The sequence below is a fragment of the Aspergillus pseudoviridinutans genome, assembly GCF_018340605.1.
Source record: "Aspergillus pseudoviridinutans IFM 55266 DNA, scaffold_4, whole genome shotgun sequence".
Lineage (NCBI taxonomy): Eukaryota > Fungi > Ascomycota > Eurotiomycetes > Eurotiales > Aspergillaceae > Aspergillus > Aspergillus pseudoviridinutans.
In genome coordinates, this window is record NW_025091284.1 from 3,377,963 (window position 1) to 3,405,578 (window position 27,616).

The 27,616-nt window shown below is 51.1% G+C and overlaps 9 protein-coding genes across 9 annotated transcripts; 6 read left to right on the forward strand and 3 right to left on the reverse strand.

The window, feature by feature from the left end:
* Positions 1-907: 907 nt before the first annotated feature.
* Asppvi_006610 (putative acetate kinase) lies at positions 908-2,435 on the reverse strand (the record flags this gene model as incomplete). Its single annotated transcript, XM_043302508.1, has 6 exons — positions 908-949; positions 1,006-1,383; positions 1,440-1,512; positions 1,564-1,626; positions 1,681-1,995; positions 2,056-2,435. 6 exons carry the CDS (start codon positions 2,433-2,435, stop codon positions 908-910), a joined length of 1,251 nt encoding a protein of 416 aa, XP_043158443.1.
* A 505-nt stretch (positions 2,436-2,940) lies between these two features.
* On the forward strand, positions 2,941-5,781 carry Asppvi_006611 (putative phosphoketolase; the record flags this gene model as incomplete). Its single annotated transcript, XM_043302509.1, has 8 exons — positions 2,941-3,103; positions 3,155-3,229; positions 3,302-3,536; positions 3,588-3,740; positions 3,799-4,108; positions 4,181-4,801; positions 4,860-5,685; positions 5,744-5,781. The coding sequence occupies 8 exons, from the start codon at positions 2,941-2,943 to the stop codon at positions 5,779-5,781; spliced, it is 2,421 nt and encodes an 806-aa protein (XP_043158444.1).
* Positions 5,782-7,091: 1,310 nt separating this feature from the next.
* Positions 7,092-8,099, forward strand: Asppvi_006612 (RTA1 domain-containing protein; the record flags this gene model as incomplete). Its single annotated transcript, XM_043302510.1, has 3 exons — positions 7,092-7,302; positions 7,362-7,454; positions 7,504-8,099. The coding sequence occupies 3 exons, from the start codon at positions 7,092-7,094 to the stop codon at positions 8,097-8,099; spliced, it is 900 nt and encodes a 299-aa protein (XP_043158445.1).
* Positions 8,100-8,458: 359 nt separating this feature from the next.
* On the reverse strand, positions 8,459-9,567 carry Asppvi_006613 (uncharacterized protein; the record flags this gene model as incomplete). The annotated part of the gene is made up of 2 exons (XM_043302511.1): positions 8,459-9,192; positions 9,261-9,567. 2 exons carry the CDS (start codon positions 9,565-9,567, stop codon positions 8,459-8,461), a joined length of 1,041 nt encoding a protein of 346 aa, XP_043158446.1.
* A 379-nt stretch (positions 9,568-9,946) lies between these two features.
* Asppvi_006614 (ATP-binding protein) lies at positions 9,947-11,838 on the reverse strand (the record flags this gene model as incomplete). The annotated part of the gene is made up of 5 exons (XM_043302512.1): positions 9,947-10,387; positions 10,443-10,783; positions 10,846-11,087; positions 11,146-11,511; positions 11,570-11,838. 5 exons carry the CDS (start codon positions 11,836-11,838, stop codon positions 9,947-9,949), a joined length of 1,659 nt encoding a protein of 552 aa, XP_043158447.1.
* A 1,360-nt stretch (positions 11,839-13,198) lies between these two features.
* On the forward strand, positions 13,199-17,218 carry Asppvi_006615 (translation initiation factor 3 subunit CLU1; the record flags this gene model as incomplete). Its single annotated transcript, XM_043302513.1, has 4 exons — positions 13,199-13,235; positions 13,331-13,411; positions 13,489-13,544; positions 13,616-17,218. The coding sequence occupies 4 exons, from the start codon at positions 13,199-13,201 to the stop codon at positions 17,216-17,218; spliced, it is 3,777 nt and encodes a 1,258-aa protein (XP_043158448.1).
* Positions 17,219-18,127: 909 nt separating this feature from the next.
* Asppvi_006616 (uncharacterized protein) lies at positions 18,128-20,941 on the forward strand (the record flags this gene model as incomplete). Its single annotated transcript, XM_043302514.1, has 1 exon — positions 18,128-20,941. The coding sequence occupies one exon, from the start codon at positions 18,128-18,130 to the stop codon at positions 20,939-20,941; it is 2,814 nt and encodes a 937-aa protein (XP_043158449.1).
* Positions 20,942-23,582: 2,641 nt separating this feature from the next.
* Asppvi_006617 (ferric reductase family protein) lies at positions 23,583-25,556 on the forward strand (the record flags this gene model as incomplete). The annotated part of the gene is made up of 4 exons (XM_043302515.1): positions 23,583-24,252; positions 24,317-24,378; positions 24,434-24,619; positions 24,684-25,556. The coding sequence occupies 4 exons, from the start codon at positions 23,583-23,585 to the stop codon at positions 25,554-25,556; spliced, it is 1,791 nt and encodes a 596-aa protein (XP_043158450.1).
* An 899-nt stretch (positions 25,557-26,455) lies between these two features.
* Positions 26,456-27,343, forward strand: Asppvi_006618 (glutathione S-transferase family protein; the record flags this gene model as incomplete). The annotated part of the gene is made up of 3 exons (XM_043302516.1): positions 26,456-26,538; positions 26,611-26,664; positions 26,716-27,343. 3 exons carry the CDS (start codon positions 26,456-26,458, stop codon positions 27,341-27,343), a joined length of 765 nt encoding a protein of 254 aa, XP_043158451.1.
* Between the last annotated feature and the right edge of the window lie 273 nt (positions 27,344-27,616).

Genomic DNA, 27,616 nt, shown 5'->3' on the forward strand with positions numbered 1-27,616 from the left:
GTGCATCTGCGAGATTCGATCTTGATGTGCAGAAGTACTTTAATTTGTCATAGTTGGTACTGGACGCCACTGTCTAGTTCGATATGCAAGGCGTAGATCCCGACTGCGGCTGAGACCCATGATCTACCAATCTATTTCTACGAAATTGCGTAGCTGTTTATGGGTATCCTACTTGATCACTTATGATACATCGAAAAATGATATGGAATAGTGGACAGCCACTGAGTCTATCAACCGTACTGCAAGATCGCAGACGGCACTCTGATATGCTATAGACGCACTGACTGTGGCGCAAGGGTGTGATCAGAGTGTCATCCATTGTGTCGGTTTTTTGTGCCGATCATTAGAAATTCTGAAATTAAGTGCGCATTCATTAGATGCGGAATCCCAGATTGACATCAGATCTATCGATTAGCATTGCTGCGACTCGTCCGGCCTGGCCAAAGTACCTTGAACAACCCCCCTTCTAGGAAAGTCGCCTCTAGATCGGCCGTAGAACTACTTGTGTCCAACATGATACTTAGTACCCACTACTAGGGTGGTGATGGAGACTATGAAATGTACATCCAGATTCTGGGCTGCGACAGGTGTGTAAACTGCTCTGCTGTTCCTCTACTAGTACCTGGGAGTTATGCTGTTTTTTTGATGAGGCGAGCCTGTCGTCGACAATGGCTCGGATACAATAAAATATATATTTCCGTGGCGGAGGCACTCATGATAGATCAAGGCGATCTAATTCCAGGCATGAACAAACCTCGGAATGGCACCAGTGGAAAAAAGCAAGAAGACAAGCATAATAAACGCCAGCTGGTACTTCATCGGCCGACATCGTTACCATTATCATTAGAATATCATAGACTCAAGCTCTGGAGCAACTTCGGGAAGGACAAAGCCTAGATTAGGCAACTTATTTATCATAAGTCAAAATGCAATTATATGCCATCTCAAACTAACCAGATGTGTTAGCTACCCGTTCAAACATGATGGCAAAGGGCAATTACTCACCTGCTCATCTGTCTGACAGACGAGCACACGGGGTCCTTTCCCGGCCTCCTTCGAGATGTCCAGGACCGTTTGGTCCTCGGCTGGCCCCTTCTCATTTGCTGCAGCATCCACGGCCACTCCTAGACACCGAGCCTTCTCAACAACTGCTTTGCGCAGCAGAGCGCTCTTCTCGCCGATTCCGCCAGCAAAGACAATCGCGTCCACTTGGCCGTCCAATTTGACGAAGTAATTTCCGACAAATCCAAGGATACGATCCACCACGATATCGAAAGCCAGCTTGTGCGCGTGGGATGGAGGGTTCTCAACAGCGATTTTGGAAAAGTCTGTTGTTCCTGTCAATGCCTTCCATCCGGATTGCTTGTTAAGGATCTCTTCGGCCTGGGTAGCGATCAACATAAGCTTCGTCTGTTATGGCTGAGAGATAGATAACCTACCTTGCTGATATGCATCTCCTTTGTGCTCGCAGGGCTTAGATTTCCTGCTTCGTTGGTGTAATGAAACACCAGACTGACAACGATAAGCCATTATGCTTTGAAATACATGAAGTGAAGCACTCACGATGGATCGATACTACCGCTTCGTGTGGCACCCGGTAATCCAGCCAAGGGAGTCAACCCCATTCTGAACCATTCCCGTCAGTATCCACGATTTAAATGTCAAGATCCGTTGCCTTACGTCGTGTCCACTGATTTCCCATTCTTGATCGCACACACCGAGGCGCCACTTCCGATATGCATCGCAATGATATTGGTCTCCTCGACCGGCTTGTTGAGAAATTCCGCGACAGACCGCAGGATGAAGGAATAACTGATTCCGTGAAACCCGTATTTACGAAGTCCATTTGCCTTGGCAATCTCCTGATTGATAGGATAAGTCTTCACATGTTCAGGCATCGTCTGGTGGAAGGCAGAGTCAAAGAACGTGACGCTCTTGACATTGGGAAGTTCCTGCTTGCAAGTGCGAATGATTTCCAGGGCTGAAAAATTATGTCTGACAGTAATCCAAATCATTAGCCGCTCTTTGCCGAATCCTTTCATAGATCACACATACAAAGGAGCTAGATCCTCGAGCTCTTGTAGCCGGTGGTAAGTCTCGTCCGTTATTACCACTGATTCATTGTAGTCTCCCCCGTGAACAACACGATGACAGATGTATGCTAGGTCCTCCGGACTGGCGACTTCTGATAACTCAGGATCAGAGAAGCAACGTTGCAGGAGGAATTTGAATGCATCTTGAGGGGTCGACAGGCGATCCCCCACCTCCTCTTTGTGCTCCTTTGAGCCGCGCGTATATTTCAGTTTCTGCGGAGGAGCAGTGATCCCGGAAACCTGTGCATTTACAATGACTTTTGGAGGACGCTGAAGAGTATAGAAAGTGATCTTGATGGAGGAGGACCCGGCATTGACGGAGAGGATGGTCTTGGGTGCCATGTTGGAGGATAGGGAGGGGAAGTCGGGAAACGAGTAATGCGGGATAGCGCAGCGTTACTTGAATAATTGCTTGACGGTCAGACTGGGATATTATACTGAGCCATTTTCCCTGGTCGGAATTCCCCACCATGATGGGACCACCAGAGATGAACACGGTTTGGCCGTTGTGTTGTCTTCTGTCCGCTGTTCTTTTACCCGGTGATGTCAGGGGTCGGTTCATGGTGACGTAGTGCTGGTGGGAGTTTGTTTGTTGCTTGCCAGTATATTTCAACCGGCTCCTTCGGTACTTCAACGATGCATTTGGCACTCTGCGTAAAGTGGCATCATCTACTTATCTGATCCAGACTCATTCATTTGAAGACAGTTCGGATTCCTTTTCCTTGTGGTCTGAGATTGTCGATCGTTCGTCTGGTCGTTACCCGCTTGGACCGAACTCACGATTACTTGGCAAGGATATTGTATACAACTACTCGGAAATCAGTTCGATTTGGAGAAAACCTTCGCAATGCCAGGAGAAGTTATTGATACACCAAATCCCCAGGCATTGCCTTCCCATATTCCGGATGTAGTGGAACAGCTGCAGGTGAAGTTGGACCTGACGAGTCTGGAGCAACCTGCTTGCGATGCTCTGTTTAAGTTCCGTCGAGCGGCTTTATACATCGCCGCAGGTGAGACAGCTGCTTATACATCACTTGCGTGTCCTTACTAATGTCTCTCAGCGATGATCTTCCTACAGGACAACGTGCAGTTGAAGAGAAAGTTGACACACGACGACATCAAGCCCAGATTGCTTGGTAAGATTGATTGCCTGCTCCAACAGCGACTGACCTGATAGAGACCGACTCATGCGCTAACTTTATCCCTAGGCCATTGGGGAACATGTCCGGGGCTGATCTTGGTATATTCACACTTGAATTATCTCATCAAGACGCGCGACCTCGATATGCTGTATGTCGTAGGGCCAGGACATGGCGCGCCAGCCATCCTAGCCTCTCTTTGGCTAGAGGGCTCGCTGGAGAAATTCTATCCTGAATACTCACGAAACGCCGAGGGTCTCCGCAATCTCATCTCCACATTTAGTACAACAGCCGGATTGCCAAGGTGGGAGTTTACCCTCTAAATGCTGTGGTGGATGTAACTGATTTGCATCAGTCATATCAACGCTGAAACGCCTGGTGCCATACACGAAGGAGGCGAACTGGGATACGCCCTTGCGGTATCCTTTGGCGCAGTCATGGACAATCCCGATCTAATCGTCGCTTGCGTAGTGGGCGATGGTGAAGCAGAATCAGGTCCAACAGCAACGTAGGTCCCCGCGGAAAAGGTGACTCCCATTTGGCTCCGGTGCTAACAACCTGCGCAGATCATGGCATGCCATTAAATATATCGACCCTGCTGAGTCTGGTGCCGTGCTGCCCATCCTGCACCTGAATGGGTTCAAGATTAGCGAGCGCACGATTTTTGGCTGCATGGATGATAGAGAGTTGAACTCTCTCTTCACTGGCTATGGTTACCAAGTCCGCATCGTTCAAGATTTAAATGATATTGACACTGATCTCCATCGCTCCATGATCTGGGCCGTCGACGAAATTCGTAAAATTCAGCAAGCAGCACGGTCTGGAAAGCCGATCTTGAAGCCGAGATGGCCGCTGCTGATCTTGCGCACTCCAAAGGTACGTCCGCTACGTAAATGGTGACTACCAAAGAGCTCCAGTCTGGCTAACGCTCGTCCTTGTCACTGATAGGGATGGTCGGGACCAAAGAAAGTGCACGGTCAGTTCATCGAGGGGTCGTTCCATTCGCACCAGGTTCCTCTTCCCAAAGCGAAGAAGGACAAGGAGGAATTGCAGGCCCTCGAGGAGTGGCTGTCCTCGTACGGTCCCAAGGAGCTTTTCAAGGAAAACGGAGATGTTATCGACGAGATCAAATCTGTAATTCCCTCTGAGGATTCGAAGAAACTCGGTCAACGTGTGGAGGCATACAAGGCTTATGTGCCACCAAAGCTCCCGGATTGGAGAAAGTTCGCCGTTGACAAAGGCAGTCAAGAAAGTGCAATGAAGGTAACCGGGAAGCTCATCGACGAGGTCTTCCAGCTTAATCCCCACAGCGTGCGACTGTTCTCGCCCGATGAACTCGAGAGCAACAAGTTGAGCGCGGCACTGGATCGCACAGGAAGGAACTTCCAATGGGATCAGTTCTCAAATGCTCGAGGGGGCCGTGTCATTGAAGTGCTGAGCGAGCACATGTGCCAGGGTTTCCTCCAAGGCTACACATTGACTGGCCGCACGGGTATCTTCCCGTCTTATGAGAGCTTCCTGGGAATTATCCACACCATGATGGTGCAATACTCTAAGTTCATCAAGATGGTATTTCCGCTCTCTGTTTGCCCCCCTTCTCACATGAATACTGACACGGACTTTTAAGGCCCAAGAGACAATGTGGCACCGGGATATAGCTAGTATCAACTATATTGAGACGAGCACATGGACAAGGCAGGAGCATAATGGTTTCTCGCACCAGAACCCGTCATTTATCGGCGCAGTGCTCAAGCTGAAGCCCTCCGCTGCTCGGGTTTATTTGCCGCCGGACGCAAATACCTTTTTGACGACTCTTCACCACTGCCTGAAATCAAGGAATTACATTAATCTCATGGTTGGTTCGAAGCAGCCAACTCCTGTATACCTGACACCGGAAGAGGCAGAGAGTCACTGCAGAGCCGGCGCATCCGTATGGAGATTCTGCAGCACCGACAACGGTCTGGATCCTGATGTAGTACTTGTCGGAATTGGTGTCGAGGTGATGTTTGAAGTCATTAGTGCAGCGGCCATTCTGCGCAAGCGTTGCCCCGAGCTGCGTGTCCGGGTCATTAATGTGACTGACCTGATGATCCTCGAAAATGAAGGCGCTCATCCGCATGCTCTCACAACGGAGGCGTTCGACAATCTATTCACATATGACAAACCCATTCACTTCAACTACCACGGATATGCGACCGAACTGCAGGGACTGCTGTTCGGACGGCCCCGCCTGGAGCGAGTCACCATCAACGGATACATGGAAGAGGGAAGTACCACGACACCGTTCGATATGATGATTGTGAACAAGACATCACGCTTCCATGTGGCACAGGCTGCCCTTCGCGGAGCGGCGAGGAGGAACGAGCACGTTCGAATTAGGCAACAAGAGCTCTACACGGAGCTGAACCACAACATTGCGGAGACGAAGAAGTACATCATCGAGAATCGCAAGGGTAAGTTTGCCTTTCCACTTTGAAATCGTTACCATGACTGAAGTCTAACCATGCTCAGATCCCGATGACATGTATGAGACCCCGACGTTTGACTGAAAAGCTGGAATGAATGTGTATGAAATGAGATCCTAGTTATCCATAGACCAAGAGACAGGAACTTTTGCTCTTTTAGTATCACCGATCGTCATTAAGAGCGTACTCCGTAGTTTCACTTTGCAAGGTTCGCCTGATAGCATGTTGTTGCCTAAGGACTCCATAGACCGTCGCAAGCCATTCGGTCAGAATCGCCGCAGACCTCATTACCACGGTGCTTGGTGTGAGAAAGAGTTCTTGTATGTTTCATACAGATGCATCAATTCCGTCGGAGTCGGACATGATATCGCCGTTAAGAGCTCGTATTGGACTCGTCAGCTTAAGATCCAGGCTGCCGTTGAAACCTGATCGTGGCGTGCGCAGCCCTATGTCATTGGAGCAAATCTTCCTACAGATGCATGATGACACAGGAAATCTCACACCGAGTCTCAGAATTGAGCCAACAAAGGCTGCTTAGGATGATCAAATACCTACCACAGGTCTACCAGTTTCAAGACCACTAATCTCACTTCCATCGCAAAGGTCGGAGCTCGGAGCAATTCCAGCCCAAACTAAACCCGATTGAGTGGAGCTTGCGAGAAGCCGGACGTCGCTTGTCTCACTCACTGCTGGCCAAGCGGGTCCACGGATGCCGACATGGAGCGTTCAAGGTTGTGAAGGACTTGCCGATGGATCCAGTGGCTCAATGCTCGTCCAAGCGGGCCGTTGAATCATGGAACAGTTGGACAGTGGACAGAGGGTGCCTGGCCTGCCAGATCGTGGAATCGAATCAGATTGCTCCTTGGCCGACGGTTGCCCCCGCCTGTCTCCATCGATTATCAAACAATCATGAAGCGCCCAACGTCAAAGAGACAGCAGTCGAATTTTTGAGATCTATCCGACTGTTCTGAAGCCGGGACGTCAGAGGTATGGGTGCCTCAAATTTGATGACAGGGGGAAAGGATATGTAGGCCTTAGGCCATCATGGCTTGTTCCATGGCTCTTTGATCCTGCTTTTTTTGAAGCATTTCTTTTTGTCTTTCTGAATTGCTTTCGTTTGTGGACTGTGAGAGGGCTGGATATCAGCAGGGCGTACACCGTGTCGCTCAGCCACTCTTTTGCGTCTGGAAGGATTCTTACTTGTTCTAAGTGCTTTGAAGGATTCTTACTTGTTCTACCTTCATAGAACTTAAATATTACACAGTCCTACCCAGTGAAACGGGGTGTCACTCTTTCCCATTGATAAGATCTCATCTGGAGCTACCCTCCTCTCTTTCCTTTTCTCTCTTCCTTCGCTATCACAATCATAAGCGTCCTACCCAAAGATCGTCACAATGCCGGAAGTAACAGCGGAGCTCAGGGAGCAGCTGAGGAACAGTTGCCATCCTCTGGTCGATGGAGTCGACCCCGCATACGGATATCAGCCTTCTCTGGCCGCCGGGATTGCCTTTTGCGCCCTCTTCGGCCTCTCAATGATCGTTCACACTGTGCAATTTGCCTGGAAGCGAACGTGGTGGTGCTCCGTCTTCAGCATTGGATGTTTGAGTAGGTGATCTTGTCAGGAAACAGACCCAACAAGAGCTGACCAGGTTCCATTTCAACAGCCGAAGTCCTGGGGTGGGCTGCTCGCACATGGTCTTCGCAATGTCCCTATAACATGACTGCCTTCTTGATGCAGATATCCACTTTGATTATCGGTGAGTAGATTTCGACGAAGAGTACCAGAACCATACTGACGAAAGACAGCGCCGACCTTCTTCACAGCAGGCATCTACGTCCTCCTCGGCCGCTTCATCACCCTGCTGGGCCGCGAATCCTCCATCATCAGTCCAAGCCTCTACCTCTGGATCTTCGTCACCTGCGACGTCGTCTCGCTCGTCGTGCAAGCCATCGGCGGAGGCATGGCCTCGGCCGCAACGAACGAAGTCAACGGCGACACCGCGCCCGGCACGCACGTCATGGTCGCAGGCATCGTCTTCCAAATGGCCTCCATCACCGTCTTCGTCGTCCTCGCCGCCGACTTTGTCCGGCGCGCCCTCCGCCGCCGCCTCCTGCAGTCCATGACCGGGTCCATCGTGCCCCTATTCGGCGCCATGATCTTCTCCGTCCTGTGTATCTATGTGCGGAGCATCTACCGGACCATCGAGCTGTCCGAGGGTTGGAGTGGGTATCTAATTACCACGGAGCGGTATTTTATTGCCCTGGACGGCGCGATGATGGTTGCTGCTGTGGTGGTCTTTAATATCTTCCATCCGGGCTGGTTGATGCCCACGGGCAAGGACATGGAGTTTCATCGGGAGATCTACTCCGCCGATGGGATGCCTGCAACGGAGCTTCGGTAGCTTTTTCCCTCTTGCTGGTTCTGGATGATTTTCTTTCCTTCAGCTTTGTGTGCGGTTTATCGGTCACGGAATAGATCTTACGAGTAATGATAGACAAAAATTGCACAGGAAGTCCTGTAGAATTCCAGCTAGCGACGAGATCCAGTAGAAGATAACCGAACTGAAACAAGCCCGACCATCAAAGCACAACACGCTCAGAGACACAAAAGCACTCATAGTCATCACACATTCACCAACCTAACACCTAGTCCGAAAACGTGGTCCATGAGTTGACCCCCAGAAACATCGAATAGGAGACAAAAGAAAGTCAAGACTCAACTCCGTCCTCTAACAGGCATCTATTCTTCCTAATCCATCAATCATACGCCATCCACGGCCTCAATCCAACCGAATACTCCTCCAACAGCGACAGTCGCAACACCCCAGATAACTCCCCACATCGTGGCGCCAGGGACATCAACCCCCCGTACCGTCCCCGCGACCTGGAAAACGGTGTTGAGCACTATCATGCTAGCCAGAAGCGCCGTGCGCAAAACAAGAACCCTTGTCTTAGCGGACAACGTTCCCAACGTTTTCCGGTAAATCCCGCAGACAAGGTACTCGCCCTCGGATCCAGATTTCGACTTCACGGTGGCGTCGGAGCTGGAGGCACCGGTGGAGCTGACGAAAAGGAAATCCCTAGCGGCCCAGCCGGCGGGGAGGAGGGTGAGAAATAAAGTCGGGAGACCGGCAGGGCCGGCATGAGCGAATCTAATGTCGGGGATATTCTCGAAATGCACGACCAGATAAGCTGGCAGCCAGGTCGCATAGCTGAGGTACAGCACCACGGAGTAGATGGCGGTTGCTGCGACGGAAGTGTAGAGGGCTGTTGGGCGATCTTGCAGGATGGAGAGGTTGGGAACTGCGTCCGACGCGGCTTGCCGGAGATTGTGGACGGAGGAGGGGCGGCGGAGAAGAATGAAGGGAATCGCCGTGGAAATCAGAGTGATGCCATATGATGCCAGAATGGTGGTTGGCCGGATGCCGTAAAAGGACCACAATAGAGAGTAGGTCGGCAGATGAGTGAGAAAAGTGAACGACAAGACATCACGTCCTGGAGTCGCAGGACCATCAGCGCTTAATTCTAGGAAAGCATCGCGATAGAAGTAGGGTAAAGCTCACCGTCAAACCCAAGAACCCAAGCCAATCCCACTTCAACGGCCTTCCATAACATCAACCCACCCACCTCCCACCATGCCTCCAGGTGCTTGCTCACACGGCCCAACTCCCCCAGCGTGACACTGGATGTCAAGGTGAAGAGAACGGAGCTCAAGAGCAAGCTGTTGAAGACCACCAACAAAAATCGCACCGGAGAGGGGACCCGGCGCAATTGCGATTCTTCAGTTTTGCTTGCTGCTCTCGCCGCGTCAATCGTGGAATGGGCCACCTGCGTGGCCTTGACCACGGAGCTTCTCCTGCGCGGAGCCATAATTTCTTCCCGTCGGAAATAGCCGAGCTTTGAGCAACAAGGTAATTTTGACAAATACTGTGCAGATTTCCTGCGATTCAAAGCAAAAGCTCAATGCTAAGGGGAGTACTTAAATGCGAGGGGTGCGCCATGCACGAGGAAACTGGGATATTTTGCCTGCTGAGCGGTGAGCATGTGATGATGTCACCGCACAATGGTGTCATCAAGACATACGAATGGTTACATAGACATACCTCTCCAGAGAAGGCTACTATCGGACAATCTGACAATCTACTTATGGTCATGAGAGTAAATATACATAGAACATAAATAATAATACAGAACGAAGTCCATACCCCGCAATAATCAATATACACACACATTCACCATGGTATCGTCTTCAATCGTCGTCCCCATCCTCTCGCTCCTTGACTGAGAACTCAACAGTACCGCTTTCGCGGCCCTTGGGATCCCGCATGGTTATCTGGTATTTGCCCTTGTCCCAGAGATCCTTAATGGTAAGTTCGCGGGTGCGTCCCAAGCTTTCAATATCTCCAATCCGTTTGAGGGTCCCTTCCAGATGCTCCTCGAAGCCTGGCCATGAGCAGATTTCTCGGAATGCGTTCTGCATGGGGACAGAATCAGCTCGAACCATAGCGCGTGAGTCAATGGTAAAGATGTTCTCATGATCGTAGCTCTGTATAAAGTCGGCTCTGGTCATGATCTCGCGAGCCGCATGGAGCGGGATTTCTGGTAGTATATGACCTCGCTCTGGGTCATAAATCTTTTCCATCTCCTTTTCTTTGTCCACGAGTGCTTTGGCTAGGACCATAGCGGCTGACTGTGTGCGTGTCAGTCAAGGCAAGCTGATTGTTATTTTTGAATTGCAGACGTACCGCATATTTCTGCTGATCCATAACATCATCGTCCATGTCTTCACCGAGGATCCAGCACTTGTTGAGAAACCATGTCTTTTCCGATTCGCAAATGCTGTCACAGAGTTTCATGTAATCCCTAGCCTTGGCGACGCGGTTCAAAAATGACAATCGCCCGCCGACTTTGTCGTAGATGGTCTCAAGGGTTTGATCTGATAGGTCCTCACCAAAGTACTGCTTACGGTATCTCCTGAGCGCCGCCATTGCCTGACCTTTCGGAAGATCGCAGACTGGAATGACTTCCATTCTCGTCGCGTATCCCTTCAATCGTTCATATACCCAGTAGTCATCGCTGTTGAACACTGTTCAAGTTCATAGTGTCAGCATAGTTAGTTCGCAAAGGCAGCATATCTGGAAGGCATACCGGTGGTTACCAAGTTGCTGGCTGCCCATTGCTCAGCTCTCTGTTGAATCATTTCCAACAGATCCTGGCCATCATGGTCGTCTCGAACTAGGTGGGTGCTATTCACTATCAAGACCAGAGGGGCTGCTCCCTTACGTCTTCGCGCAAGCGCCACCTTCTCTAGCTTGTTGAACGCTCGCTCAATGTCAAGCAGGGCAGTGGTGTCTCGCGGACCTCTGATGCTGAACAAACTTCCGATGTAACTGTAGAAACCCTGTAAGTGGTTGCTCTCACGAACATAGGGTTGCAGCAAGCACATACTCTTCATGAAACTCAAAATCCAGGGCCTTCCCGAGCCTGATTCGGAAAATTTCAAGATCACTGTGCGCTTCAAACATAGCGACGCCGTCTCCATTGGTCTTTCGCATTGCCTCGAGGAGCATAGAGGTCTTCCCGGTACCCTTCTCGCCGATGATGAGGTAGTAGTGCCCACCGGATTTTCCCTGGATGATCCTGTCGAGTTTCTCCTGCTCATCACGGACAACCCAGTGCTCGTCGTGATGATATTGATGCTTTCCATATTCCACACCTGCAACCTCGAGTGCCGGATCGCCAGGACTGAAAGCATTATCCATCTTTTGCAAGATTAGATACTTGTAATACTGGTGGTAGGAGTATCCCGCTATGCTATAGTCTTGGGTTAGTGAATTACGTGCAACTCTACCTGAAGTCAAGACAGACGTACCCTAGCACGGTAATGGAAGCGAATGTGGTTGCCGCCGTCTCCAGCATCCTTAGGATGGTGGATTTGAAGGTGGGTTCAGAGTCTTGACCTCGACCCCGGTCATCATCTCCGCTATCTTTCTCCAATGGATTCGTCGCCGACAGCCCAGGCGTCCGCGAAAAGTGCCTCGCAGCGAGACAGGGGACCGCTGGATGAATTCTTACCGGCCTGTGCAGGCCCACGCGGGACGCAGCACTCAAAGATCGTTGAACACTCCGATTCCACAACATCTTTCACGCACAGCGCATTCGAAGAACAAAAAAAAAAAAATAATGATCGAATTCAAGACGGTGACCTCTACAAAGCGATGAAGCGAACATTTACTGTCAACTACAATGTTAACGAGATGACGTGGCAGAGTCTGAAGTATCAGATCAACTAATGGGGGGGAAACACTAAAGGGTTGTACAGGGAGAGGAAAGAAAAAGAACGCGATGAAAAATAAAAAGAGAAAGATTCAAAGGAGTGTGAGCTGAGCTTCAAGACAACAGCAAAAGGCCATCTAAAAGATAGATAGATCCAAACGAGAGTGGTCGGTGTGGACTAGACTGCAGACTGAGGACTGTCTCTTTTCTCGGTTGGACTCTCGAGCGCCTCTGCGATCGGATGGAGACCAGAGATCCACGCCTTGGCGATGCGTCCGGCACTGCGGTTAGACCAGTTTGTGACGATGTCCGATCAAGTTGTGGCTGAGTTGATGCAGAGCATTGGGTATTTTGAGTCAATTCCTTCAGATAGGTAAATGTATCAGATACCGATGATAAGCGAGTATATGTAGTGTCGTGATTTGTGAGTGTAGTCGCTGGATAGAATGGAAATATACATCTACACTCAAGGTATATCATGATMCTACAAGTAATTGTACCTGTATGTCCTCACTGTCGGAATTCACTTCTGCAAGTAAATGCACCGGCAAAAGAATCATGGAAGAACAGGCCGAATATACTTGGAACAATAGTCTCAAGTTCCAAGCTGCAATACCTATAATGTAGTAATGTCCTAAACAGTCCTTCGAGGTTACAGTCCCGAATTCCCCCTTGAAAATACGACCAAATGTATAGTCAACTGTCAATACTATCATTCCAATCCATCATTCATACATCATCCTCTCCTTGAGAGAATGAGACTTCTAGGTACTTGACTCTTGTAGTTCTTGGACGGTGTGGAGAAATCTTGGTGGGCGTAGATGCTCCGTCCGTCAAGCCCGAGCACTTCCGAGGGTATTCCGTGTCCACGAAATTTTCTCTTCTTCCCCGTGCTTTCTCCAGCTTCAACTCCTCCCATCTATCCTGGTGATATTTACTTGCCTCACTACGGTTGCCCTATCCTTACCTGGGTCCTTTTTATTTTCGGTTTTGTCTGGGGTACGGGGTTTGTTTCATTTGGATTCAATTGCCCTTTGTATCATATCTATAGTTCTTTTTCCTTTCCCATTTACCCCCCGGAAAAAAAAAAAGAAAACCCTTCGCCCGGTTTCCCGCTTTTGTTTCCCCGTTCGGAGCTCGAGGCAAGCTGTCGTGCGACAGCTTCAGCAACCAATTCGTCCTTTAAATAACCACTTTCATTCTATTCATCTTTCCATCGATCGCAATGGCGCAAACCAATGGCGATATGGAGCACTCGAAAGGTTGGTCTCGAAATTTTCGGCTTTCTCGGCCGCTCAGTCTTGCAGCCTCGATCCGCATTCTAGTGACGAAACTAACGGATCCTTCCTTATTGCAGAGACTCCCGAAGTTCAGCCAGTCGAACAGCCCGCCAATGGTGAACAGGTTGAGGGACAGCAGGAAGAGGAGAGCAGCGGTGGTATGTCGTATCCGCGATACCCGTGATGAATGGTACTCCGTATTGGTCATTCTCATCGCTAACCACCAGCCCGATAGGCCTTTTCCAGATCTCTGTCAAGCTTCCACATGAGCCCTATAAGATTCAGGTTATGGTGGGTGATAACATAGAAGCACACTAGATCACGAATGATCGTCCTAATCCATTTTCTTCTACCGCCCTCAGGTGTCAAGCCAAGAGCAGGTTCAGGATGTCCGCCAATCGATCGTCGAATTGCCCGGCACGTTCCAGTACACTTGCTTCCACCTCGAATTTAACGGCAAGCGCATTAATGACTTCGTTGAATTGTCTGAGGTCGAAGACCTCAAGGCCGACTCTGAGATTGTCCTCGTGGAAGATCCTTACACGGAGAAAGAAGCTCGGATGCATATGGTCAGAATCAGGGACTTGGTTGGTGCTGCAGGTGACCGTTCCGACAATCTGCACGGTCTCAACGCCGGCCTGTCGCTGCACGATGCTGTTACCGCCGAAGCCGCTGCCGATGATGTGAAGGAGCACTCCCTGTCCAAGTACGACATCACCGCTTCTCCCTCTCTGGAGACCCTCCTCCCCAGAGCAGAGGCCCCTCTCCCAAAGACTGTGAAGTCGATTTCGCTATCAGCATGGAACCCTCCTCCTTACCACCTTCGGCAGAAGGGTCACCTGCTCTACCTTCAGGTTACCACCAACGAGGGCGAGCAGTTTCAGATAACCTCTCATGTTTCTGGCTTCTATGTCAACAAGTGCTCGAATCACAAGTTTGATCCTCTCCCCAGAACTATCCCCAAGAAAGTCAGCGCACACTCGCTGCTTACCCTGATATCAAAGTTGTCACCCTCCTTCAATTCTGCTTTTGAAGCTCTCCAGGAGTCCAACAACAAGAAGGACCTCCTAACTACCTTCCCTTTCCAGAATGCTATTCCAAACAGCCCATGGCTCGTTACTCCTCCTTCTTCCAATCCCAATTCTCACCAAGCCGACATTACTCGCTCTCAGGAAAGTTATCTGGTCTCCGGTGTGGACAACGCCGAGACACTGCGCGACTGGAACGAGGAATTCCAGACTACTCGGGAGCTGCCCCGTGAGACCGTCCAGGACCGAGTGTTCCGGGAGCGCCTGACCTCGAAGCTGTTCGCTGATTACAATGAGGCTGCCGCTCGCGGTGCCGTGCTTGTGGCCAGGGGCGAAGTCGCTCCTCTGAACCCCACTGAGGGTCGCGATGCCCAGATCTTCGTGTACAACAACATCTTCTACTCTTTTGGCGCTGACGGAGTGGGAACCTTCGTGTCGGAGGGCGGTGACGAAGCCGCCCGTGTGGCCGTGGGCAAGGACGTCTTGGGAATTAAGGCAGTCAACCAGCTTGACATCAACGGCCTCTTCACGCCGGGAACTGTTGTCGTTGACTACCTCGGCAAGCGTATCGTCGGCCAGAGCATTGTACCTGGTATCTTCAAGCAGCGCGAGCCGGGAGAGCACCAGATTGATTACGGTGGTGTCGAGGGCAAAGACGTCGTCGCCACACATCCCGACTTCGTCTCCGTCTTTGAAAAGATGTCCAAGGCGCTCCGCATCAAGAAGCACCCTGTATGGGACAAGGATGGCAAGCGCCACGAGCTCGAAGGCAGCGTCGAAACCAAGGGTCTCCTGGGCACCGATGGCCGCAAATATGTCCTTGACCTCTACCGTGTGACTCCTCTTGATGTTCTGTGGCAGGAAGAACCCGGCAGCGACGACTACCCTCACCGCATGACAGTCCTCCGATTGGAGCTGGTTGAATCGTACTGGAGGTCGAAGATGAGCCAGTATGTCAAGGCTGAAGTTGAGCGCCGTCGTGCCGCCAAGGCCCAAGAGGAAGCTGCCAACAAGGAGAAGTCCTCCGAGGCCACCGAATCGAAGGAGCAGGAATCCGAGGAAAAGGCCGAAGAGGCTCTTGATCAGGAGCGGGTGGATATCTCTGGATTCCAGCTCGCGCTCAACCCMGATGTCTGCAGCGGCCAAGTTCCCCAGACTGAGGACGAGAAGAAGCAATGGGCTGAGGATGAAAAGGAGGTTCGCGATGCTTGCGAGTTCCTCCGTTCCAAGGTCATTCCCGAGCTGATTCAGGATTTGCATGATGGTGACGTTGGCTTCCCCATGGATGGACAGTCCCTCAGCCAACTCTTGCACAAGCGTGGTATTAACGTCCGCTATCTCGGCAAGCTGGCTCAGCTCTCCAAGGAGAAGGGCTCTCGCCTGGAAGCTCTGACCACTTTGCTGGTTCAGGAGATGATTGCCCGTGCCTTCAAGCACATCGCCAACCGGTATCTGCGGAATGTGCCTGCGCCTTTTGTCGCGTCCTGCGTCGCCCATCTGCTGAACTGCCTCTTGGGTGCTGACGTGAACCCGAACCCTAGTGCGGAGATTGATGCTTCCCTCCGCGAGATCTACCCCGAGGGTGACTTCTCGTTCGAGAAGGTCACACCAGAGACTCTGCGGGCCGAGGTCGAGAAGCAGGTTACCGTGAGATACCGTTATACTTTGGAGCCAGAGTGGTTCGCTTCCCTGAGACACTTCCAGCTTCTCCGCGACATCGCGATCAAGCTGGGTCTTCAGCTGGGTGCTCGTGACTACGCCTTCACCAAGGCTCAGCTTCCACCCAAGGTGCCTGTCGCCAACGGCGTCAACGGTGCTTCGCACGACGAGGGCAAGAAGAGAAAGAAGAAGGGTGGTGACTCCAAGTCTCCTACCCGTGCTGTCGCTGAGGAGAAGCCTGTTGTTTCGATTGTGCCGGATGATGTCGTCAACGTGGTCCCATTGGTCAAGGACGCCTCCCCTAGGAGCTCACTGGCCGAGGAGGCATTGGAGGCTGGACGTATCTCTCTGATGCAGAACCAGAAGCAGCTGGGCCAGGAGCTCATCTTGGAATCTCTGTCCCTCCATGAGCAGATTTACGGTATCCTTCACCCTGAAGTTGCCAAGCTGTACCACCAATTGTCTATGCTTTATTACCAGACGGACGAGAAGGAAGCGGCTGTCGAGCTGGCTCGTAAGGCTGTGATCGTCACGGAGCGCACTTTGGGTGTTGACTCTGCCGATACCATTCTGGCCTACCTCAACCTCAGTCTTTTCGAGCACGCTTCCGGAAACACCAAGACTGCCCTTGTTTATATCAAGCACGCCATGGACCTGTGGAAGATTATCTACGGATCCAACCACCCTGACTCCATTACCACCATGAACAACGCCGCCGTGATGCTGCAGCACCTCAAGCAGTACTCTGATTCCCGGAAGTGGTTCGAGGCTTCCCTAGCCGTATGCGAGTCGCTCTTTGGCAAGCAGTCCATCAACACTGCTACCATTCTGTTCCAGTTGGCACAGGCTCTGGCTCTTGACCAGGACTCGAAGGGTGCTGTTGGCAAGATGCGGGATGCCTACAACATATTCCTGAACCAGCTTGGACCCGACGATCGCAACACCAAGGAAGCCGAGACCTGGCTCGAGCAGCTCACCCAGAACGCCGTCTCCATCGCCAAACACGCCAAGGACATCCAGGCTCGCCGCCTTCGCCGCATCACCATGAACCCTCGCGTGACCACCCTTGGCACCAAGGTCCAACCCCAGGTTGGCCAAACAGCTCCTGAGGCTTCGGGCGCCAAGGATGCTGCCAACGCCTCTCTGGACTCGCGCAGCATTGACGAGTTGCTCAAGTTCATTGAGGGAGGTGACGCTACCTCTTCGCGCTCCAAGCAAAAGAAGCGTGCTGCGGCAAGCAACCCCAAGCTGCGGGGCTCCAAGAAGTCGTCTGCTTGAATCTGAGTTGTCCTCGTTTATCCCTGCTACCCTAAAACATGAAAAGTTTCTGGATTCTACTCTTTGACCATGTATGTGTTAACATTAACATATTTTTCCAGCTGTTTGTCGGTCTTAAAGGGTTGGTCTTTTGGATGAGCGGATATCTGTCTTTTGATTGTATGAATCTCTCTACTCTTTCGCCGATTGGCACTGGGCACTTTTCATCTTCTATTCTGTTCTTGTGTGATTCCACAAACAGTGCATAGCAGGTTGGGGGATTTGCATTCCATACTTGTGTGTTCTTGTACTATATATATGTATGACTGGCGGCTATCTAGACATGCAGCTAATGAAGCTATGCACTCCATGAGAAGAATGTTTTCTTGATCTTCTTTCCCTCTAGTATTCTACGTGGGAAAGCCGCCTCGCTTTGCTCTTGTCCAGATGGTAGCTTTGGACATTGAGATTAAGCATTTACACAGGCTAAAGCCATTGCTGTTGCGCTAAACCTAAGGTGGTAAATAGTTTGTTTTGCAGGTCGTGTGCGCTTTACCTTATTTGGAATCCCAGCTCGGATCCCATGTTTACATCTCTTGTCAAAGATCGACCCGACTCTCATTGTCCTTCTCCCTTATGGTCACTGTATCTTATGGCATTTTATTGCCGTACCTTTTAACTTGAACAGCTTTGTTTGCATTATATTTGCAGCAGTTTTATAGCCTATTTTACCTCGATCTTTAGGGCCCCGGAACAGCGGTTTTATTCCTGCAGGAAAACTATCTGGTTGAAAGATGGATGACCGCTGAAGCATAGTGAGGCAGTCCTGGTAAGTGGGCATATCGGACAGGAACTCCGACCGACGATAAAACTCATTTGGCGCAGTGTGCAGTGTGCTCGATTTCTCGTGCTCGTACCGTCCATGTTACTATGGAGGACGTCCGACCGACCGCGAAATGGGCAAATCGCATGTTGCGCCCGTTGACGTCCATCTACCATCGGCTAGAAAAGCACCATGAGATCCTCTCATCGATCGCGCAATCGAAATGGAAGGAACGGTCCGAGAACGCCGACGCTGAGCAGGCGAAACCCCGGACGGTCCGCAGTACCGAAGCGAGTTGCCAATTCTCAGACGAAGAACCGGACGATCCTGCCTGGGTGCCAGGAAAACAGGAAAAGCGTCGCATACGACACAATTATTCGAGTCGAGGGCAGAGGAATGGTGGACGACGGCGCAGTAGGTTGTTGATCCGCAGTCCGGAGTTGCAGCGGACCCTGCCTGGCGCGATCGACATTGCGACGCCTTTGATCACTGGCAAGGTGCGACAGACGTGCGAGGGATCATCTATTCGGAAACGTCTCTTTAGTGTGGACGTGCCTGCGGCGCCTGCTCAGAGTCATGCTGGGGCTACTGGTCAGCGAAAGACGACACGAACGAAAAAGAGCAGTTTTCCGGCCTACCAGGGTTCTTGGAAAGAGGTCCTCGACTTATCCGGCGATGCAGGGCTTGTGGGTATTGCGCACTTGTTGGATCGTATTTTTTTGAAGTTTTTGCATAATACGCGGGCTTTTGCGCCAGGTTCGCAGCAGGGGGGCCCCGGGGCTCGTTCTTTGGTATCGATGATCGCGCGGCGCCTTCCAGAGTTTATCGCGGATGAGCAAAGATTCCAGGACGAGACCGCCGAGGACTCTGAGGTGGACATGTGCGATGCCTATTTTACGGAATTAGAGGCTTACTACGCGCCGAATGGGAGTGGCTGGGAACCTCTTCGTGAAGCCGTGCGCGCACAAGGCATTCACTTGGTTGTACGGATGATTGAGAACGGATGGCTTACAAAATTGGTGGCTTGCCGACTTATGGAGGAATGCATGCGGCATGGCGAAGCTGATGCTTTTGAAATGATAATTTCAAGTTGTTTGTCAACTCTCAACGCATACCACTATCCACCTGCATTTGATCCACAAAGGCCGTCGACTCACTGTGACGACCCTGTATATATGTTACGGACCTATTACTCACGGTGCGGAGGGCGGGCTTTTGTGTACAACGAGCTGGCGAAGCTCCTTTTGCGAAGAGTGGTGCCGCCAGAATGGATGGTGACTACGTGGTGGAAGAAGTGTGTAGACGAAGCGATCATATCAGTGTCAACGGAAGATAGCTACTCCCCGGCAGCAACGCATCTCATCGAAGCCATTCTTCTATCAGCTGGGGGCATTTATCTATCCACAGAAGGAACAGCTTTGCTGGAAAAGAACCTGAACCAAAAGCAAGTACTGCACTTGAAAGACACTCGTGCCTCGGTCATGACAAGTCTGCGGGCGAATGACTCGACGCCGTGTCCGATACCAGTTCAAGATGCTCTGAGCAATCTCGTCTCGAGCCTTGTTACCGCGCTCTGCGGTATGCACATCGCGCGGTCGAATGCTTCAGATGCATCTGAAAGACTTGTTGGCATCAAAGCCAGACACACAATCAATTGCCTGGCGTTGACAGTGGAGAGGGATATTGGATTAAGGCATCGACAAGACGATGGGGATGCGCCATCCTACCAATCTTTGCGACGCGGGTATCTCTTGCTGGGCGACTGCATGCTTCAAATTGGCGAAGAAACGCCCTCTAACAGCAGGCCCCGATGTGATCCCGTCTCGAAACAGCGCATTGACTCCTTCTTCGAGTCACTAGCCCTGCAGCAAGATACGCTCAAAGAACTTTCGGATCTCGTTCAAAGAGTCTCTCGCTATTGCGGGCAAGGTGACGTGCGCGAGCAGACCCGAACGTCTCGAGCGGTTCGGACTAAGATCTCACAGCTGGCTCGGCAGGCAAATGCCCGTGGGTTATCCTATTTCCTTGGAAGAGTGGCAGCGGAGACGGCAATGGCGCTTGCAGAGAAGACCTTGGATCCGGATGACCATGTTTGGGCCGTTCAGATCCAAGAGAGCGTTGTTTCGGCGCAGCAGGGGCAATGCGTCAATGCGGTTTTCTCGGACGAATCTGAAGAACGAGCCGACCGTACAGGACTCTATCGATGGGAGGAAAGTATTGGGGAATGGATCGCAAGCACTCCCAAGCCCAAAGGTGGACATACGAACTGGAATCGAAGCCCGGTGGTTTCAGAAGCAGGGAGATTTTCAATCATTTCCTGCTCGGATAGGAGGGAGTCAGTTGTCTCTGCCGCTTCCGAGCGCAGTGCTTCGAGTGTCACATCGTCGGCTCCATCTCTTCCGGCCAAGAGGACGTATTCAGGCAATGAGCTTGCCCMGCGGCCTATCAAGAAGCTGCGATCACGAGCTGTGGAGATATACGCTGATGGTGCACAAAAAGGAGCAAGAAGCCAACCGTCCTGTTTAACATCAGTACGTTGCTCGTCAGCTGAAGCACGCTGTGTCCCAGTAGCCGCCCGTACCAGGAGCCCGCGGGGCGTGCTTGGGGAATTAGTGCAAGCTAAGAACGTCCCGAACCGGGCAGTCGTCGGGGAATTGACGTCGGCGAATCTATCTCCCAAATTGGAGGTTGTTATCATTAATAGGAAGAACTCTTCCTCACTGGATGAACCGATTGACCAGGCCACCGATTATGCACTCGAAACTTGCGCTCTTCCACCTCGACAGCCACGCCTCCCCATCATTTCAAAGCCAGCGAATCCTAAGCGGCGCTCAACCTCTCGTATACGTGCTGTTCMGCGCTTGAGGGTCATACCTTGCTCCCAGGATGATGAGAGTGAGGACGAGCTAAGCTTCCTTTGAGGATGAGCCTGTTTGACAACGGTTCCGACCTTGACCCCTGCAGGTCGGCATGGACTGACCCAGGCCACAGGGGCGAGCCAGCAGGGCTAGATGTCGGATCACCGCTTGACTATTCTTGGTTACCTTATCCTTTTTTCTTTTTCCTTTTGGGTACTTGGGATTCACAGCGGAGTTTTTCCTTTTTCTGGGATATTTGGTTTTTCTGGACTGTTAGGACGATACCCGGGACCTGACAATATTATGCGTCCGCATTGATTTCTCTATTTCGATGGTACTTAGCTAGTTCAACATGACTTTTCTGCAGCAATTTGGGAGCTCCATCTTGGAACGAGGAAACTTTCTTTTTGCAGTTTTAGGGGCATTCGTGCTGAATCACGGGATCTTGTGTAGCCTGGACGATTGGACGAGAACTGGTTATGATCCTGCTTTTGACGCCATCGTGGCCAGATGACACCCGAGAAAGTTTGAAATTGCAGTGGCTGAAGCTATTCTGTATATCATAGAGTACCCGGATAGGACATGTGTCGCAGAAGCCATTAAAGCCCCTGCTATCTGCAGCAGGAGTCAATAGCATTCAAGATGCGGACTTTGCCTGATTGCCTCTAGTGGGACTAGATATGTTATATGGACTACGGAGGGTATCTGTTTTGATGCAGACGCTGCCTCCTCGGTGGACGATGCACTGGCCTCCCAAATAAGCATGAGTCTCTGTGACTGGGGAAATGGATGTCAAGACGGTTTAACGTTGCCTTAACTTTCGACTACTCGTTTCAGTATGAGTCCAGGATATCGTGAGCGGGTTCTCGAGCGGGCTATTCATAGCGCCTATGAAGTAGTTTCTCCCTTCTAAGGGAGAGCTAATGACGATTCTCGTCTTAGACTCTCTCAGCGAGTGTGGACAATGGCCCAGGCCCAATATAAATTAATTTATCTCCTCCGTAAGACACCCGGAATCATTTCCCATCTCAAGAAGACTCCGTGAAGCCAAGCCGCTTTTGATCTCCCGTGTCTTATATGACTCGATTAGAGCAGTCCTATGTCCTTTTCGCTATCGACCGTTGTTCCATCGTCTCTTAAATCCAAGGACGCATTCCATATATGCCCAAAGTAAGGCTTTTGAGTGTGACGTGCTTAGCCATCGCCACGTGACACCAGTGGAAAGTCTCTAATTTCCCCAGTCTCTGTAACTAATCAGATGGAATATAGACTCCGTAGTAGGCTACTCTGAAACTCGAAATTGATACTACTCTCCCGCCAAGAAGCTTCAGATCCACAGACTCCACTACTGTCTACGATTCCTTCCCGTTTATGAGCTCAGATTGGATCCTTTCAGCCGTGGCGCCAACAACCTCAAACAAGCCAAGTCTCATAGTCGCGTAATTGAGTCAATTGTCCGTCCCGCCAGGGTTTCATGACTCGGCCATTCAGACTGCAGTACTGCTCTGTGTACTTTGCCACCACAAGAGTGATAATTATTACTCGAGTAATCGTGTACGGAGGCTCGCGTGGCATTTGAGAAGTGCTCCGTACAGAGCACAGAATAGAATTGCGTGGGAGGTTGATATTTGGGCGCTTACTCGGTCTATCGATCTATAGGCTGGCGGGTCATGGACTGTGATAATGAGGTCCGTGATGCTGTGGCCTTGCTTTTAGGCTGCATTCTTCTGTTGACAGATGACGTTAGGTCTCACGTAGAGAGGTATGTAGGTACTTTATTTCCTACGAAGCTCGACTCGAGATGCAATGTCTTTTTTATGTCTCTGTTGTGGCTCTCCTCCGCCAGGATTGGACCAGTCCTTCAGCAATCTAGCTGAAGCATTGACAATAATAACGGTTGATTCGAGCTGAGACGGGGACTCGATATTATCTATCGTACCAAGTATCTATCTATCTAATAATAATAATAATAATAATGTCAATATAGTCTGTCTGCGTCTGTGGATCTTAACTGACACCCAACCCCCGCGTCTGTCTGGGCAGGGGCTTTTGAACTTTTGAGCCCTCTTTTTCGTCTTTTCAATTTTTATCCAACCTGTTTTCCCTCTCTTTTTTTTCCCTTTTCAATATCATAAACTGAGTAGATCTTCATATTCCTTCTTGTTCTTCTCTTCTTTTGCTTGGCAGAAAGTTCTGTCTTTTCTTTCTCTGCGTTCGTTTAGATACAAGACATTGTGACTGGATCACCTTCACATTCCTTTCGTTGCCCGCCGGCATTCGCTACAATCCAGAAGAACGTCACGTATCCAACCTGGGACACTTCGTTCGAGCGCGGGACCTCTTTTGTCTTTTTTAAACCATCTGTGGCTCTATAAGTTTCCCCTCTGGAAGAGATAGCAAACAAAGCCTTTGTCTGTGACATCTCAGGCCTGGACATTGGACCTCGCACTGGGCGCGCCAATCTGACTGCAAATACCTGGCGCCCCCTTGAACTCCCTGGCTGTGGTTATCGTCTCGCTGCTTTCCTGTGACAAAGTCCGACTATCGTCTTCAGCTCCCTTCGCTTGAGCAAGTTCCCGGTCTGCAGAGCTGGTCTCGCACGACCCTTTCCACTGCTGGACTTCTGGATTCCAGGCTTAGCTATCGCCTGTATTTCTTTTTCTTCGTTCTTTAAGTCTCAGTCTTGAGATTACCTTTGCCCACAATGCAATTTCTCCTTCTTGGAATGTCCCTGGTTGGGCTCTCGTTGGCAGCGGATCTGGAGAAGCGCGGTGGCGGTGGAGGTTCGGCTTTCGATATCTATGAGATTGTCAACGATGACCTTTCCCGTATCACTCTTCTCGTCCTCGGCTGCATGGCCGCGTTCATCTATGCCTGGAAGATGTGGTTTCGCATCTCCGCTCATCTCAGACGGCTGGCAAGCTTCAACAACGAACAGCAACGGTACTTCGTTCCTGCCGATGGGACCTTCGCAAAAGTCAAGAACCACATCATCTACGCTCCGCTGTTTCGTAACAGGCACAATCGTGAATTCCAGCTGTCTTCGGCCATCAACATGGGCACTCTGCCCAGTCGGTTCCACGCCTTCATCGTAGTGGGAATCATCGTTATGAACGTGGTTCTTTGCGTGGTCACCGTTCCCTACAAGACCAAGGAGGACACAGTCGCAGGCGTCATCCGTAACCGGACCGGTACTATGGCGACGGTCAACCTGATTCCGCTCATCCTCTTGGCGGGACGAAACAACCCACTCATCAAGCTTTTGGAGGTTCCGTACGATACATTCAACCTGATCCACCGCTGGCTCGCTCGGATCGTGGTCTTCGAAACTCTTGCTCATGTGTTTGCCTGGGCTATTCCCAAGGCCCAGAAAAGTGAGTTGCTTGTCTTTGGAAGTGTACATCGGCGTCTGGAAAGCTGCCGCTAACTGTTGTATAGTTGGCTGGGGCGTTGTAGGAGCGATCTTTGGGGAGAGCACCTTTATTCTGACTGGATTGATTGTGAGTTTTGGTGACGAAAGACCGGGTCAAGTCAATTGTACTGACTGTTCTGCAGGCTGCCTGTGCGTTCGTCGGGCTCATGGTTCATTCGCCCTCTCCGATTCGACATGCATTCTATGAAACCTTCCTTCATCTGCATATTGCCATGGCTATCGTTTCGATGGCTGGCCTTTGGATTCACTTGAACGGCTTTCCGGCTCAGACTTACTTGCTCGTCGCCATCATCTTCTGGGGTCTGGAGGTAGGTCATCGCAATGCCTGTTCATAAAAATTGAACTCGATCCTCAAGCTGACTGTGCCCACAGCGCGCCACACGAGTTGCGATTATTGTGTATCGCAACTGCGGAAGAAAGGCGACAACCGCGTTGGTTGAAGCCATGCCAGGCGAAGCGATGAGAATCACCCTGAAGATGGCAAGGCCCTGGACGTTCAAGCCCGGCCAGCACATCTACCTCTACATGCCCTCAATCGGTTTGTGGACCTCGCATCCATTCTCTGTCGGCTGGAGTGAGTCGGAGGAAGTCGTCACGGATGAGAAGGGTATGCCGATGACACGCCAGGATGTGTTCGGCTTGCAGAGGACAACCATCTCGCTGCTTGTCCGGCGCCGAACTGGTTTCACGAACAAGTTGTACCAACGCGCTTTGAGCGCTCCCGACTCGCGCATCACTCTGAAGGCGTTCGCCGAGGGACCGTACGGAGGCATCCACACCATGGACTCCTACGGCACAGTCGTCCTGTTCGCCGGTGGTGTCGGCATCACCCATCAGGTCCCATTCGTGCGCCACCTAGTCAAGGGGTATGCGGAGGGCACCGTTGCTGCACGACGAGTCACTCTGGTCTGGATCATCCAGTCCCCCGAACACCTTGAATGGATCCGCCCCTGGATGACCAGCATCCTGGCCATGGATCGGCGCCGGGAAGTCCTTCGGATCATGCTGTTCATCACCAGACCCCGTAACACCAAGGAGATCCAGAGCCCGAGCGCCACAGTCCAGATGTTCCCAGGCCGACCGAACATCGATACCCTGATCGGCATGGAGGTCGAAAATCAGATCGGAGCCATGGGCGTGCTTGTCTGCGGAAACGGCAGCTTGAGTGACGATGTCCGTCGCGTGTGCCGTAAAAGACAGGACCAGACGAATGTCGATTTTGTGGAAGAGAGCTTTACGTGGTAGTCGACGTTAAAAGACCGAATCGGGTTTCCTTTTCTTCTTCTCTGCCCCTGGCGTTGGGTAGAACAAAGAACTGTTTCCCCCTCAATCCTCCCGCTGGCGTATCGACCTTGCTTTACTACCTTGTTCTTGTTCTCTGTGCCCTCAGTCAACCGACTTGAGCATGCTTGTGGTTCCTCTGTCTTTTCGGTTATGGAGTTGGTTGTCACTTGTTGATTCCTCATGGATGTACATAGCTTCCTCCTTATAGCTTCTCAACCCTGCTGTCTGCATTCATGTCCGTAGGCTTATCCTTCGATCGGGTAGACCTAGGTTCTCTCCATCGCCCACGATCGAGAATCCAGGCCACCTCCAGGATTCCCAAACCATGATGAATGATACATAGTGTGTTACCTACCATGAACTGCGTAAACTCAAAACCCCGCGCAGATGACATCTACAAACCAACCATGCCTCTCTAACCGACCCTTCCACCTGACTTCAGGGTCGCCCGCTAATTTCAGGGTCGGTTACTCCGTATAAGCAATCAATTGAACACGAGTTATACGACACGGGGAACGCCTCCATGGCCCCAGAAACCATCCTCATTCGCCAAAGCCCTTTCTGCAAATCCGAGAACATTGAACTTAACTATCTTATGTTATCTTGGATTAAAAATCGTGAATGGGGTGGGGCGACACTGATGGCATCATAATCAAGTCAAAGCTATTAATCATCGAACGGCGGGTTCGGCGGGGCAATTGGGCCGATTAGCAACGCGGCTGACAGCTTTATAAAGCTGGGGTCCCCAATTTGCGATAAGGACAGGATTTCAAAAAGAGAATCCAAATTTGTTCATGCTTTTGGGTCCGCAGAGAATTGGGTCAATCTGTGCATACTCTACTCTTAAACAAACATTCACCATGGCGAACAGACCGGACATTACACTGTACACTACGCAGACTCCTAACGGGATCAAGATCTCCATTGCGTTGGAGGAGTTGGGGTATATTTGTCTTTCTTTTATCTCTGATCGATTTCTATTCTCTGTTCTGGGTTGGCTGACACTGTTGGATAGACTCCCGTACAAGGTAGAGAAAATTGAGTTCTCCAAGAACACTCAGAAGGAACCGTACGTATTGAAGTGACACTCATGGCCAGAACCTATACTAAACCCAACCAGCTGGTTCCTCGAAATCAACCCCAATGGCCGTATCCCCGCCCTGACAGATACCTTCACCGACGGCCAGAAGATCCGGCTCTTCGAGTCCGGCAGCATCCTCACCTATCTGGCCGAGCAGTACGACAAGGACCACAAGATCTCCTACCCCAGGGGCACCCGCGAATACTACGAGACCATCAGCTGGCTGTACTTCCAGAACGCCGGCGTCGGACCCATGCAGGGCCAGGCGAACCATTTCGTGCGCTATGCCTCGGAGCACATCCAATACGGTGTCGACCGGTACGTCAACGAGACGCGCCGTCTCTACGGTGTGCTCGATAAGCAACTCTCCAACTCAAAGTCCGGGTACCTGGTCGGCGACCATGTTACCATCGCGGACATCTCGCACTGGGGCTGGGTGGCGGCCGCTGGTTGGGCCGGCGTGGATATCAATGAGTTCCCGCATCTCAAGGCCTGGGAGGAGCGCATGGCCGCGCGCCCGGGCGTCGAGAAGGGCCGCCATGTGCCTGCGCCGCATACCATCAAGGACCTGCTGAAGGATAAGGAGCGGATGGAACAGGAGGCGGCCAAGACAAGGCAGTGGGTTCAGCAGGGCATGAAGTCGGATGCGGATAAGGCGAAGCACTGATTACGGGCGTTATTATATGATGTGAATGCATATTGAAACAAATTTCTCTCTTAGCTTGATAATATGTTTGATGCCTTTCTTGAATCTCTCATTCTTATAAGACAATTCTGCCTGAGCAGACCTACGGATATCCAACCAATGGATAGGACGACTGTAAACCACGTGACGGGCTCACCCCGGTTTAATAAATCACGTGACAATCAAAGCTTGCCACATCGTCCCTTGAAATGTGGTTCAGATGCAACAGTATTTTAATAGCTCTTGCTCTCGCTT